The sequence below is a fragment of the Notothenia coriiceps genome, unplaced genomic scaffold (genome assembly GCF_000735185.1).
Source record: "Notothenia coriiceps isolate Sejong01 unplaced genomic scaffold, NC01 NC01_scaffold00019000, whole genome shotgun sequence".
Taxonomy (NCBI): domain Eukaryota; kingdom Metazoa; phylum Chordata; class Actinopteri; order Perciformes; family Nototheniidae; genus Notothenia; species Notothenia coriiceps.
Window position 1 is genome coordinate 1,386,357 of NW_011351701.1, and position 14,195 is coordinate 1,400,551.

A 14,195-nucleotide genomic window follows, 5' to 3' on the forward strand; every position below is an offset into this window, starting at 1 on the left:
CGGTCACTAGGGGCTTGGACTGGGAGCCGTAGGGTTGCCGGTTCAAGTCCCCGACCAGACATTTCATATTTGTGATATAGAACGGGAACTTTTATATGGAGTGTGGACTGCTACTTGGAGAGGTCCCAGTTCACCTCCTGTCCTGCCGTGGTGCCCTTGAGCAAGGCACCGGACATCCCCCATTCCCATTGCTCCCCGGGCGCTGTACAATATCTGCCCACTGCTCCCAGTACTAGACTCCTGGCACTAGGATGGGTTAAAAGCAGAGAACACGTGTCACTGTGTGCTCTGCATGTGAGACCATTAAAGAGGGTTTCCTCCCTCCTAATTCTTCTTCATCAGATGCTGCATGTGTACTAAACGCTTAAACCTCTGACATATATTAAAAGACTTATCTTGTTAGTCTTGGCATATTGTGAAAGCACTGTGAGCTGCATCCTCTGTATGAGAAGTGCTGCTTTCTCAGGCTAAAATACACTTTTTATTTATTATTATCTTTATTTAAAAATGATTATGTTTTACAATTATTTAAATTATTTTTAATGTTATTAATTGTTTCCTATTTCCCTATTATTTTACTGAGTGTCTATTTTTTAAACTTTTTTATTATATTACTGAACTTTTTTCTCTTGCTTTTTTACCATTATTAATATTTATAATCCTTGTGATCCACAGTGAGATCTGGAGGGACAGCGCTAACCCTTCGTCTCCGAACTACATCGACGAGCAGCCGCAGAACGCCTCGTCGCCGGCCACCCAGCTGGCTGTTATCGTCACGCCGACCAGCGCGTATTACATCATCTATATCTACGTGGCGACGTCGGAGAGCGTGCTGGCGTTGGGTTTCTTCAGAGGACTTCCTTTGGTGCACACGTTACTCACCGTGTCCAAAAGACTCCACGAGCAGATGCTGAGCGCCGTGCTGCGCGCCCCCATGGGCGTGCTCAACACCATGAAGACAGGTCAGGGCTTTTGGTAATAATAGTAAAAATGTAGTAAAAATATATGAATTTGGGGATTTTTTTTTTTTTCTTTTTAGGTTATATTTATTAAATTTTCCACAAAAAACAACAGCAACGGCAGAAAAAACGAATTTTATTTATTAGTTTTTTTGTTGCTTTTTGTAGGGCTTTCTGTTTGTTCTGAACAGTGTGTATTCACCTGTTTGTGTAACCCACATATATTTGGCTTTATAAAATACCATACCAATGTTGTCTATATTTACTCTATGGATGTTCTCAATTTTCTCGATGTGTTTTGTCCTCGTGCAGGCCGGATCATGAACAGATTCACGAAGGACATGGCCACCATCGACGACATGCTGCCTCTGGTGCTGTTTGACCTCATTCAGGTATTTAAACAATGTAGTGGATGACATAATCAGGGTGTCCCCGGGGTCTTATAAAGTATTAAAAGTTGATAAATCAATTTAGCGAAAATGAAGGCTATTAAAAAGTATTAAACGGCATTTCCCAAGGTATTACATTTTGTAGCTTGTTTTCAATAAGTATATCAATTGTCCAAAGAGGTTGTATTCTACAGTGTGCCTGAATGTAATCATTGCGTAGGTGTGTAGTGTGATTCTGTGTAGTTTATTTATGGCATCCCGTTGGATTTGACGTCATCTGAACAGGACATCGCACGCTCACTGCTTGATAGCATGCGAAGGNGTTTCGTTGCTCTGATTGGCTGTAGGTTAGTGATGGGTCGTTCGCAAACGATTTGTTCTTTTTGAACGAATCTTTGAAGTGAACGAGATGAACTGATTCCTCCCACAAAACGATTTGTTTGTTTGAGTCGCCGCCTTCCGCCAAAAGCTAAAGAGAAGCTGTTCGCGAACTTAAAGAACTGGCGGAAACAGTTCAGAACTGTTTCATAAAGTTCTTTTATCTTATTTCCCTTTCTTTCAAGAGGAGAGTCCCGTTAGGGCCCCTCCGAAATACTGGATGTTCCATCTACACAGAGTTGGACTTAGTTAGACAAATACCACAAATATAATGAAGTACTTGACCCAGTACTAGTTGGACTTCTGCCACAAGTAGGCTACTATGAAATTATTTTACTGTGTACTTTTTCAGTTATTCTCTCATCAAATATGGCGGAAAACATGCAGTTTGACAGAGGATTAAAACTGTAATCAGAGCCCTCTCACCAGAGCTCCGTTACACACACACACACACACACACAGGAGCGGGACATACTCCTCAACCTGTCCGCCATAAATGCCTCAGAGGACGGATACCTGAACCGTAGCGTCCAGCTAGCTTAGCCGCTAGCTTAACGATAAATACACACAGCGTTGTATTCTCCTCCCCCTGTTGGCCCTAAAAGCTTCAGAGGGCGGATACCTGAGCTCCATAGCGTCCCGCTAATGTGAAACACACACACACAGCTTTGAACTCGGCCAAATGGAGTTTAATGCTTTGGGATTTAAGTTTAAGTGCATGGGTTTGAAAGTATAACGTGCTAGCCTGCTGTAATACATCGTATAGTCAGGCACAAATGTATGAGATTTAACAATGGCCAATTATATTTCTTAAATAAAATTGTAGCTTATTCCCAGAGCATAAATCATGCGGCAACAAGGTGAGGGTAAAATGTGTTTTAATATCATACATTTTACGCCAGCAAACTTCTTGTACGGATTTCGGCAGTAGTGAAGACTCACTGAACGAATTAAGTACAAAGACGAATCGTTCGCGAACGTGCAAATCACCAGAAGTCGTTTGCGAACCGGTGAACGAATCAGTGAACAAATCTTTAAAGTGAACTGAATCAAAAGATTTGTGTCCCCGAAGGGAATCGAAATGCCCATCACTACTGTAGGTCTATTCAAATTGCATTCGGAGGCATTTTGATCTGACTGCGGCCGCGCTGATATTATAACGCCAGAGAATTTCCACACCTTTAGTGTATAAAACTCCCCCACTACTTAGACTATTCCTTGCACCCCTCTTCTAGCATAACCCTGAATGGTCTCAACCATATTGCATCAGTAACGTACACTTGTTGTTACAGCAGGATCAGTTTGTGTGTTGTGGACACAAACCGGATATTTTTGCAAGCCGTGTTCTCAACATTTACCATTTAGCTTATTATTTAATTGAATCTGGTTACTTTAACATCATTTTTCATGGTGGGGCTAAGCCATTTCTTGGTATGGCTGTAGCCTACCCCCAGCCATACCCTGGCGCTGCCACTGCTGAGAAGACATACAAATAGCAGGAATGTGTACTTATATAACTACTTTTTTTGCGGCATGTGTATCTTTAATATTTGGTCTTTAAATGTTTTACGGCAGGGGGCGTCCAAACCACGGGAAGCGGCCCATGGACCATTTTGAATCGGCCCTCACTCAGCAAATAAAAAAAGTATAATGACTTAAGTATAATAAACTTCCGCTTGTCTTATATTGTACTCCTTAAATATATATGTTCAAATACCGGTATATTACACAGTATTCATGTGTTAATAAGCCCAATTTTCAAATAAATTCAAAGACAATTAAAGTTGAAAACATGTTCTAACAAATCTAAGTTGATAAGAAAAAAGCCCAGTAACAAAATCTACATGACAAACTTGAAATATAGCCTTCATATTTCCTCTTATTATAAGCAATCTGAAGCTTCTGTTTGTCAGGATCGTGGAAAAGGTAGGACCCAAATGCAGACTACAAAAAGGTAAAAGGTCTATAAACAAAAGGCGAGCTTTATTCCAAAAGCCGATGAAAACAAAAAAACATGGCATGAAGAACTCAGGTTGCACAAGGTTACAATAACACCAAAAAACTGACCCTGACTGACATGGAGGGAGACAGGGAAAACAAACAATGAACCGACAGGGGAACACAGGGAAAGACAAGACTAAATACAGGGAGGGGTAATCACGGGACAAGAGCTGGGCAGGGGAGGTAGAAACACAAGGGCAACAGGTGAACACAATCAGACAATCAGACACAGGAGGAAAAACACAGGAAGGAAGACAAGAGACAGGGAGAACAGAATTACAAGATAACACCCATAACAGCATACAAAACTAAAAACGTGATATATTCTTCTTATATTTTTCTGTATGCGGCCCTCTGTGAGAAAAGTTTGGACACCCCTGTTTTACAGTAAAGCATTCCTTGCAAGTATAGTCCAAATCCTGATATGTGTTGTTCCCTCTCGTCAGGCCAAGACTCACAAACCGGCTCAGCAGCACCAACACCGGGAAGAGTTGCACTTCGTGGATGAGTATGGCCAGCCAATCACAATGCAGGTGGAGGCAAGAAGGGATCATGGTCACAGGAGGCGGCGGTCTCGATGCGGGCCGGAGTTCAGCGTCCCAACAGAGAGACACTGGGAGGCCCTGAGAGCCATGGGGCTGATGGAGGGAGAGGGGGGCCAGGGAGACGGATACACTGTAGGGTGGGTACTGTTGGAAGCTTAGGGACTGGGGTAAAGAGTTTAAAGGTCCCCTATTATACTGTTTTTCATTACTTTATTATAGGTCTCAGATATATACAGAACATGTCTCAATTGCCTCGAAACCCCAAACAGATCATTGCAGCATTACCCATAATCCCCTCTGTTTCAGCCCTGTTTCAAAAGTGCTGATTCTCTGTCTGTTACTTTAGATGAAAATAAGGAGCCCCTCCCCACGCCCCTCTGAGAGAGATTTGGTTAAAAAGAACTCCATGGTGCTCTAGAGGAGATTCAGGTGATAAGGGGGGGGTTACCTTGGTTGCTGATTGGCTAATGGTTACACAAGCCAACAAATCGTTATGACATCATAAAGTGGCCAAAATCTGATCAGCTCATTTTCAGACAGGTTTTTATAGAAATGGATCAGGACAAAAAGAGAGAGAATCTTTGTTCCTGGAACTTTCAGAGTCTCTTTACACAGAGGGGACACATGTTGATGAAGAAGAGACATGAAGAAGTGGATTTTGCATAACCTTTAAGCCTTAGTTTGATAAAGGGACTAAATTATGAATCTCGGGTTGTCCTAAGTAAAGGCAAGAAGAAAGTAATCTAAATAAGCGTTGGACTTTTTTCTTAGTTACATATTTGGGAATAAGGTTAATGTTCGAGATTAGGGTAAATGATTGTAATAGGGGGTTAGGGTTAACAGTTGTTTAGAGCTTTGGACAAGGTAATCATTTTGGAAATGGGAGGGAAATTTGGAACTAAGTTAAAAGTCTGGACGTGTGGGACAAGGGTACGATTTTTAGAATGGGCCAAAAAGTATTGGACTGACGTAAAAGTTTGTATTGCAGTAAAAAGTGGCCTTAGCCTTAAGGAAAATACATAAAATGAAGACCTCTACTTCTGCATCTATTGATGATTCAAACATAGGGAAAAAGCTTTTCACTTCAGGCTACAGTTTGCAGGGTCAGCATGATATTGCATTGAGTCTCTTGGCGCTTTTATAAATATTCATGAGGGATAGGTTGTTCTGCTGAGGCAGCTGTCAGTGCAACTCATGCTTTGATTATACATGAGCATGAAGACAAAATATTCATAGAGGAATGTACATATCATGGAAACAAGAACTATTTACATCCATGCAAATGTGTCAATAATAAAGAAACCCACATGATCTGGGCGCTTACCCTCTTATACATTTCCCTTGACATCACCTTCTTATAAAACATGACCTACTTGCTTCTTCCACACAGGCCTTACTATGGTCACATGGCCGTGTCACCTGACCTGTACTCGGCCAACAGTCACATGATGATGTCTGATGTCTATCCACCCAATGGATACCTGCCTAGATCATCCAATGATCAGCATCAGGGGAACAGCTACTTGCCCAGCGTCTCCTACAGCTTAGATCACCTGGACAGACTGGACTACCAGGTGATTTGTTTTATTGTATTGTCTTCTGAATTCATTCTAGGGATTGCTATTATATATTTCACAAGTAACGATTTGAGAATAATTTCTCATTTCTGATCTCTTTTTTCTATTCCAGACTCCAGAGATGTTGCCCTACCAGCCTAACTCAGAGAGCTGTCTGATTGGCTGCTACAACACAGAAGAGATGGAGCCCAATCATTTCTCCAGACAGGTATTTTCAGTGATGGAATCAAAGCCATTGTACTTCTGATTTGGTTGTCCTTTGCACTTGTTTAACAAATCTCTTTGAATAAATTCATTTGTGACTGTTATTTTGTATATATTGATTGTTGCGTTTTTATCTTAATGTGTGCATGTGTATAAATGCGTCTGTTGATTTTGTATATAGGATATACATATTTTATACATATTTGTATTTTTGTATTCAGGATTGTGGGAAACGGTATTTCGATCTCTCTGTCTATACACACAAACTGAAAGATTGACAATAAAGTTGACTTTGATTTGAAATGTTCTCTTACTTGCTCTTCAGCAGGACTACCAGCCTCCCTGGCGGTCTGATCGTCATCTGGGATACCTCCCCCTCAGTGAGCTGGACAGTGGGCTTGGATGTGGTCCCGACAGTCCCAACCACCGGGCGGCGTTCTCCGAGGCAGAGACAGACGCCATGTCTTCTCTGCCGGGTCACACCGCCTCCTCCCAAGGCTCCTCCTCTTCCTCCGAGTCCCTCATCTCGTCTGAACCCAGCGACTCGGGTTTCCACAGCGTCAGCACCGGGGAGCACAGGCGACTGCATAAGATACACGGAAGCCACGCCCATCGACAAACTCACCATCTTCGCTCTGGTCAGTCCCCTCGAGAGCAGAGAGGACGCTGGGATTTGGAGTCCATCCCAGAGACCACTCAAATGAATCACTCTGGAGCACCACAGGCGTCCCGTTGCACTGTGGGTAACAGCACGACCACCACAGTTCACTTCCACAGAGCTGAGAGAAGTCCCACCTTACCTCGCCACCGTTCACCACCTTCCCCTTCCATTGGTAAGTAAAGCCCTCCAATTATTATTATTTTATTTTATATTCACCTAATGCCATATTTTACAGATTCGTAAAACCATAACATCAGAAGGACTATCAACCAGATTATAATGTCAGAGTTTTAGGAATCGTTCAAAATGTTCGGTCCATACCTACTTAAAGTATATGAGTGTAAGGGAACATGCATGTAAGTTTATGATAATGACTTGGTATCTTCTTATTTTTCCCTGCATATACCCGATTAAGAAGCACAGAAACTGCCAAGGAAAAGTTGTTAAAAACAGAGAAGTAGGAGTGCTCCTCACAACCAAAATATATATATAATATATTTAACTATTATGTATGGTATTCAAAACATTTGTAGATTTGCATAAAGACAGACCATAACATCTTACAAGACAATGCTGAATCATTCATGGTCACCATTTTCCTTCAAGGGGATGAATGAACATGACTGATGGTGCAACATCAATCAAGGAGTAGTTTGAGATATGTTCCTGTTATTCAGCCTTTGATCCTGTAACATAAAAATCTACATTTGGGACGAATGGAGTCCTTGATTTATTTAGATACCATTCCAATAAATCCCATAAACATTGGCAGTTTTGTGAGGCATCAATGTCTTTGTTGTCTTGTTTAACACCAAAAAGCTACAGGTAGTTTTTCGAGACCATTTTGAGGTAGGGATGCTCCGATCGCCAATTCTGGGGCCGATCGCCGGAATCAGTATCGGCCGATACCAATCGCAGATCCGATCGAGTGGGCGGGGCCTATGGGGATCTTCCATTTAAAGTGATGTTTAAAACCCAGTTAATGGGGCTCCTTCACTGGAGCTTCCACAAACAACAACCAACATAATTATTACATTCAAATGAAGTACATTATTCAAGTTTACATTAACTTTGGATAATAACACGGGAGAAATAACGGGAGCCTCTCTTTCCCTCTCTCTCTCTCTCTCTCCCTCTCTCTCTCCTGACAGCCTGTCAGTATCGTTCATGCAGCTCACTGATCCAGTAATGAGTGACCCGACTGTGAAGAATAAATATATGTATAACTAGTATAGCTTGTTCCAGAGGTAGATAAAATAGCAAGTGTGTTAGGTCTAACTCTTGTGTGTGTTTCGCTCCGCTCACCGGTCCGTCACAGCGATTGTTTCTGCTTCACAGACGTTGCATACCGCTATTTTATTGTCCTTTTCGGACACCTTAAAATACTGCCAGACTGGTGAAGCCATTTTGGCGAGCTTGTTTTGCCCATGGATGTATAATAAGAACGGTTTTGCCGCGCAGTGAGAAAAGTGTCATGTATTTTACGTCATAATTTTACGTCATGCAATCGGCTCTCGCGATCGGCATTTTTAGAGAGCACCGATCGATCGGTAGAGAGTGAGTATTGGCCGATATCGGTCGGCGGCCGATCGATCGGAGCATCCCTACTTTGAGGTAACTGTTAGGTGTTAGGGCCAAAGGTGGTCCAACATGTTTTTCAAGGTATTGAGTGCAGAGTTTTCCCTGGAAACAAGTCTTGCTATAATGACTAAATGGAGAAGTATGTATGGACATGTATTGTAAGACTTCAGACCTGATTACTTATTTTGTCTGCAGGTTGTCATACTGAGCCTTGCCAGCGTAGGGCGCTGTGGTTGGAGCAGCAACAGCATGGTGGCGGGAGGATAGGGGTTCCCGTGCGGAGTCAAACAATAACAGACTTGAGCGAAGGCCAGCGCCCCCGCAGGGCCAGTCATCCCAACATGGCCGATCCAAACATTCTCCAGAGCAGCCAACCGCGAGCAGCCAGCAACACGCTGGGCCCGAGGAGCAGGGCCAGTTATCCCAGTAACTCTCGCCCCACCAGTCACCACCTCAGCATCGACAGAACCAGTATGATCAATCAGCAGAACATACTGAGAAACAGCAAGTGCATGAGCCGGAGCAGAGAGGAGGACTCCTTCTCTAAGAGTCCTGGGTCCGGCTCCAGTGGAGCGTCAGACTGGCGCGGGTTTCAAACCTTAGGGAGTCGCCCCGGCATGCCTACAGCTCCCTCTGTTCCTTACTACAGCACCCTGGGAGCCCCGCAACATCACCCTCGCTCTCCCCCCTCTCCACGCTCCAGACTGTCCAATCAGAAGTCAGTCAGGAACCAGCTCCTGAGAGCACGAGCTTACCGATTGGCCAGGGAACGCAGCGAGGTCACAACAGATGAGGACGTGCGAGGAGAGGGGGAGAGAGAAAGGGATGATGACGGGGAGGATGGACGATGGGCTGGGAGATACTGGAGCCGCACCGAAAGAAGACGCCATGCTGCGTTATCACGGCAACACAGAGAGAGGAGGGGAGGGGAGGAGCATGGCGGGGGTCTTCAGGGGTCGCTGTCGTCTCAAACTGTGCTGGAGCTGAGCCACATGAAGCAGAACCGACTGAGGAACCGCAAACTGCTTGATGATTGGACAACTGTTGAAGAACTGCTGACTCACGGGACTCGAGTGGAGAGCGACAGTCAGCTTTGTCCCAGCCCTCTGTTATCAGTTACAACCGTCTGATTGGGAAAACTCATGATACACATTCCTATATTTATGATGATTTAAGAAAGTATCCAATACAACACTCAGGCCCAGATTCATAGAAGGTTTGCGTAGTTAAAATTGCAAATGTCTGCACTAAATTGACCAAATCAGAAAGACTAATTTTTGGAGACAGAAGTCATGAATCCATCAATTACATTTAAATTAGATCATTTTAAACCCTTTGCTGCTACCAATTGCATAGTCAATGTATGGAGAGGATAGGGGGAGTCTGAGGGTATCAACCAATTTAATATATAGCTGATAAACCAAAACAATGACTTAAAAAAGGCTAAAAGTTGGGTAGAGCTGCTGAGTTGGTGTTACACTTAAACGGATTGGCAATACTAGTGTTAAGTGCCATTTTCACATTGCATTGCACCAGTCTATGCAATGTGAAATGTTACAATTTTTTAAATAAACAAATGCTTATATAGATGCTTGCAGACATGAGCTTAAACAGATTAACAGAAATGTAAAAATGCAACTACATTGGACTTAAATACAATAAAAAGGTCTTAGTCTGGTCATTTACTGTATCAATGAAAGTCTGGACATCAGAGCATAAAAGTATCTATTCATAGGGTTTCAGAATTATAAGAACAACATGGCCAAAGTTGCAACCGGGGGTCAGACCAAAAAAAAAGGTTCAAATGAACACAAATGTATGGCATCTTCCTATCGCTGGAGAACCTAAACTGACGAACTGAACCAAGGCTACAGTCTGACAAGAACAAGAAACTTCTGATGGAAAGATTGCTATAGAAATGAGTTTCTGCAGGTTTGTACGAGTAAAGGAAACTAACGAGCTTCAGACTCTGCATCATTAACAGATTCACTGGACGCACCAGTCGGACTCTTCACACACCAGACCGCCTGTGACTAATCTGAAATAACACACGTCGGTTGTGTTGCCTTGTGAAAACGTTTCTACATCTCCTTTATCTGGTTTAACTGCCTTTGATTCCGTCTCTGTGCCATAAATTGTCAAAAGGGTGACTTTAGGGTGAAATTATAAAAATTGTAAGCCGGTTGGAGGATGATCAAACAGCCTCTAAATCCACTTTGATGTTGTTGCACCAAACTGTTGTTGTTGTTCTGGCACCACTTTCACAATTTTCATCCCGGGTTGTTTACCCTTTTGATCTCTCACAGACTTGGAGTGCAAATGAATAAGATATTTAGGGTGGGCTCACAGGTCTCCATGCAGCAATGTTCAATCCGGTTTCTATTTAGTTCTTAGTATGCTGCTGCATTTAGTGATCATAGCTATCCAAAGAGATTTATATATCTGTTCTCAAATCAAGGGTTGCCTAGGTGCCATAGTTTGACATTTTGTGGACGACCCTTTCTTTGTTTTCTCTCGCATTAAGTTAGATGAGAATATTGATCCCAATGTATGTTGAATATGAAGCTACAGCCATTGGACTGTTATCTTACTTAGCATACATACCAGAAGAAGGTAGGCTAGTTAGATAAATCCTCCAGCAGGCCATTTTGGGACCATACGTCAATTTGTCTGAAGATGATAAGCCTGATAGACAGACTTCTTTCAAGCACTATTTTTTACAGTAGCAGTTACTAACTTAAGATATGAGGATGGAGTTGGAGTTAAGAGACGAGGTGATTGATGCTTGATTGACTGAAGTAGCCAGTTTAGAGTCAGTTAACTTTGAATTATTCAGCTTCAATTAGAAATAATCAAATTGCAGTTTGTCGATGAGCTCCGATATTGTATTTCAGCAAACGTTTTCTGCCTCTATTTCATGCCACCAAATCCTACCCAAATGTGATTGGTCAATACCAAATACCAAAACGCTGTTCAGTTTACTAGTTCTGAATTTATATACAGTTTGAAAAAATCCTAAAGCAGTAATAGCTCCCAGTGAAACTAAACATGTGAGAACACATGTTTATTTTTAAGCTTTAGAGGATTTGATAGGCAGATATTATTTACCTTTGGACAATGCTTCCCATTGTTTAGAGCCTATATGGTCAACTACGATACAGAGTTGCTGGCTGTAGCTTCTTATTGCATTATGTCAAATAGGTATCACTCTTCTCATCTAAATGAAATGAAGATGTAATTGATCTTTAAATGACTCAATAAGATTCTCATCCAGCCTGAATCTCAGGTAGCTTTTCTTTCTACTAAATATAATCCTATTCTTTTGAAGTGATTACCGGATCATCACAACAACAGTCCTTAAGTTTCCTTACTTACGTTGGGCTTACACTGGTGACAAATATCGATATATCTTGTCACATACATGCCAGAAGACGATATGGGTGGCAGCATTAATCTGAGACTAATCAGGGTGAAATGATATGTTTAATGTATATACTGAAACTGTTCAATGCAATTTTGTCAAAATAAGATAATGTCAATTTATTTTCATATTCTGTCGAGGTTTGGAGGAAATCAAGACCGTTTACAGGTCACAAAGTTGGACTCGTCAAATGAATATATTTAAGGTTTATTTTTTAAGTGTGTGTGTGTGTGTGTGTGTGTGTGTGTGTGTGTGTGTGTGTGTGTGTGTGTGTGTGTGTGTGTGTGTGTGTGCGCGTGCCAGAAAGAGAGAAAGTATAACGTTTGATACCAACGTATTAGTCGTGTTTAGCCAAAGATATTGTATAACTTTGGTTTGTAGACAATCTAGAACAACAATCACTGTATGATGTAAAAGTATATTTTATAATTATATTAGTTTTATATACTTTTTCCTTTATTTTGCCTTCAGTAGATGAACTCTGCTTTTCACCAACAACCTGCTATGCTTGTGTACAGTATGTATATAGATGTAATGTAAAATCAACTGTTAGCATAAGCAAGCTTTATTATGACAAACTAAACCTAGCATGCTAACTCCTGATTAGCACAGAACAAGCATTTCAATGATTGCCTAAACAAGTGTCATAAGTGCTCAAGTCATCGTCCTCTATTTTTCACAGCTTTGATTTTGACATATTATCTAAGAGGAAGTGGAGCTCGAAATCACGTATGATTTAATTTGTTAAATTGTGTTGAGGGAGCCATGTGACTATGTTGTGGCTGGTTACAGTGCATTCTGTGAAGCATGCATCTAACTCATCATCTGTCTATCTGAGGTCAAACTAACGTTTTTTCCACCCTCCACACCCAGGAAAATTCTTAAAAGGGAAACTTTATACAGTAATGTCATAGCTGTGATTACTCCGATACAACAATATCTTTATCGAGATGTGTTTCTTGTTCTTTATTTTGACATGAAGGATTGAGGGGAAATGTGTTCATTCTTTATTTTTTGGAAGGTCAGATAAAAAGATAATTTTAAGTCTCATGCCTGTGTGTTCAATACAAAGTTTATAGAGAGGTGGTTAGCCTAGCTTAGCACAAAGTTTGATTTTGAATGTTTATTCCATATCGCATTTCCTGGAATGTGATTTCACAGTCCTTGCATTGACTGTCGAACAAGAAATATTTCCTGCATTTTAACAGAGAAGAGACTAATATTCAGCATTGTGGCTCACTCTCTGAGCAAACCTAAATGGGTATATTTCACAAAATGTTGAATAATTATTTAAGAGAGTTCAACTTTAAAAGGGCACGTGAGACTATGTTGTTTAGGTTTTGTGAATCTGGTCCTGAATTGTGGGGTTTTTACTGTTTCTGTCTCTTTCAGGGCTGTGTGCAATAATCAGACGTCTAGTTTTAATCTGCTGGTCGCAGTCTGTTGTGTTTTTGCTCAACGTGTCGTGCTCAGGTTTGTGTCTGTATGATGTCAGAGAAGGAGGTAGTGTGTGTGCAATGAGTTCAAGATGAGACAGGAAGGCGACAACGAGGGATTTTTGTATTTTTTGTTTGTGTTTCCATGCACCTTGTGACCTCACAAATGTAATGAAATTTGAATCATGGTGTCCATGAGATTTCTGATGGATCTCACCCAAAAATAATTGAAAACAATGTCAGTAAACTGTGAAAATTGAAAAATATCCTTGTTGAGTTTATTTTTGTTTGATAAATTAAATCTAAAAAGGTACATTGTGGATTTTGTGTTGCACCTGACCTACCTAATGTTTGGGACAAATCCTCCTCCAATAAGCCTTTTGTTTAGTGTTTCTGCTCAAGTTATAACCATGATGTTTCAAAGACAACAACATATTGATTTCATCTAATACATGCATCTAAATTAACATAGGAAGATTTCAATATGATTGTATTTATGCAATTCTATTACATTCTTTTTTAATAATAATCTTCTGGGAAAAGTCCTGAAAAAACCTTTGTGAATGAATGATAGTAAACATTGAAAACTACATTTTGAACAAAGCGAATATTAATTAATTATAATTGGACAATGTGTTTTCAATTGAGGTTATTTCACTAGGACAATAATGTATTTTCAGCAAGAGTGAAATAATTGATTACGCAAACAAATTACTGCAATGCATTTATTACAAGGGTACAAATTCAACCTATTTTGTAATAAATTAATTATTTCCACCAAAAATTGAATCATCTGACATTTCTTTAATTTAGTTTTTGTTGTGACAAAACACCAAGATCTAAGTAAAGTAAAGTAATGTCCCTTTGGTATGACATAAACGAACAGGATATAAATAAACAGTTGACTACTAAGCTGTTAAATACACAGATTGTTTGGGATTTTATGATCGGCCCTTAATGTGGAGCGAGTTTGTGGGGACGAGACGCTCTGCTGAGTTCATAAATTCAGAGTGAGAGGACAGCTGGGTCTGAAAATCCTGCCT

The 14,195-nt window shown here is 41.0% G+C and overlaps 1 protein-coding gene across 1 annotated transcript in view; it reads left to right on the forward strand.

Annotated features, from left to right (window-relative positions):
• The window catches only part of LOC104951583 (uncharacterized), a 20,201-nt gene extending 6,800 nt beyond the window's left edge, over positions 1 to 13,401 (forward strand). Inside the window, exons 2-6 of the mRNA XM_010778269.1 lie at positions 4,174 to 4,409; positions 5,663 to 5,846; positions 5,962 to 6,057; positions 6,379 to 6,886; positions 8,491 to 13,401. Coding sequence (XP_010776571.1) covers positions 4,174 to 4,409; positions 5,663 to 5,846; positions 5,962 to 6,057; positions 6,379 to 6,886; positions 8,491 to 9,425 — 1,959 coding nt within the window. The 3' untranslated portion in view covers positions 9,426 to 13,401. The remainder of the gene's footprint in view (positions 1 to 4,173; positions 4,410 to 5,662; positions 5,847 to 5,961; positions 6,058 to 6,378; positions 6,887 to 8,490) is intronic.
• Positions 13,402 to 14,195: the final 794 nt, after the last annotated feature.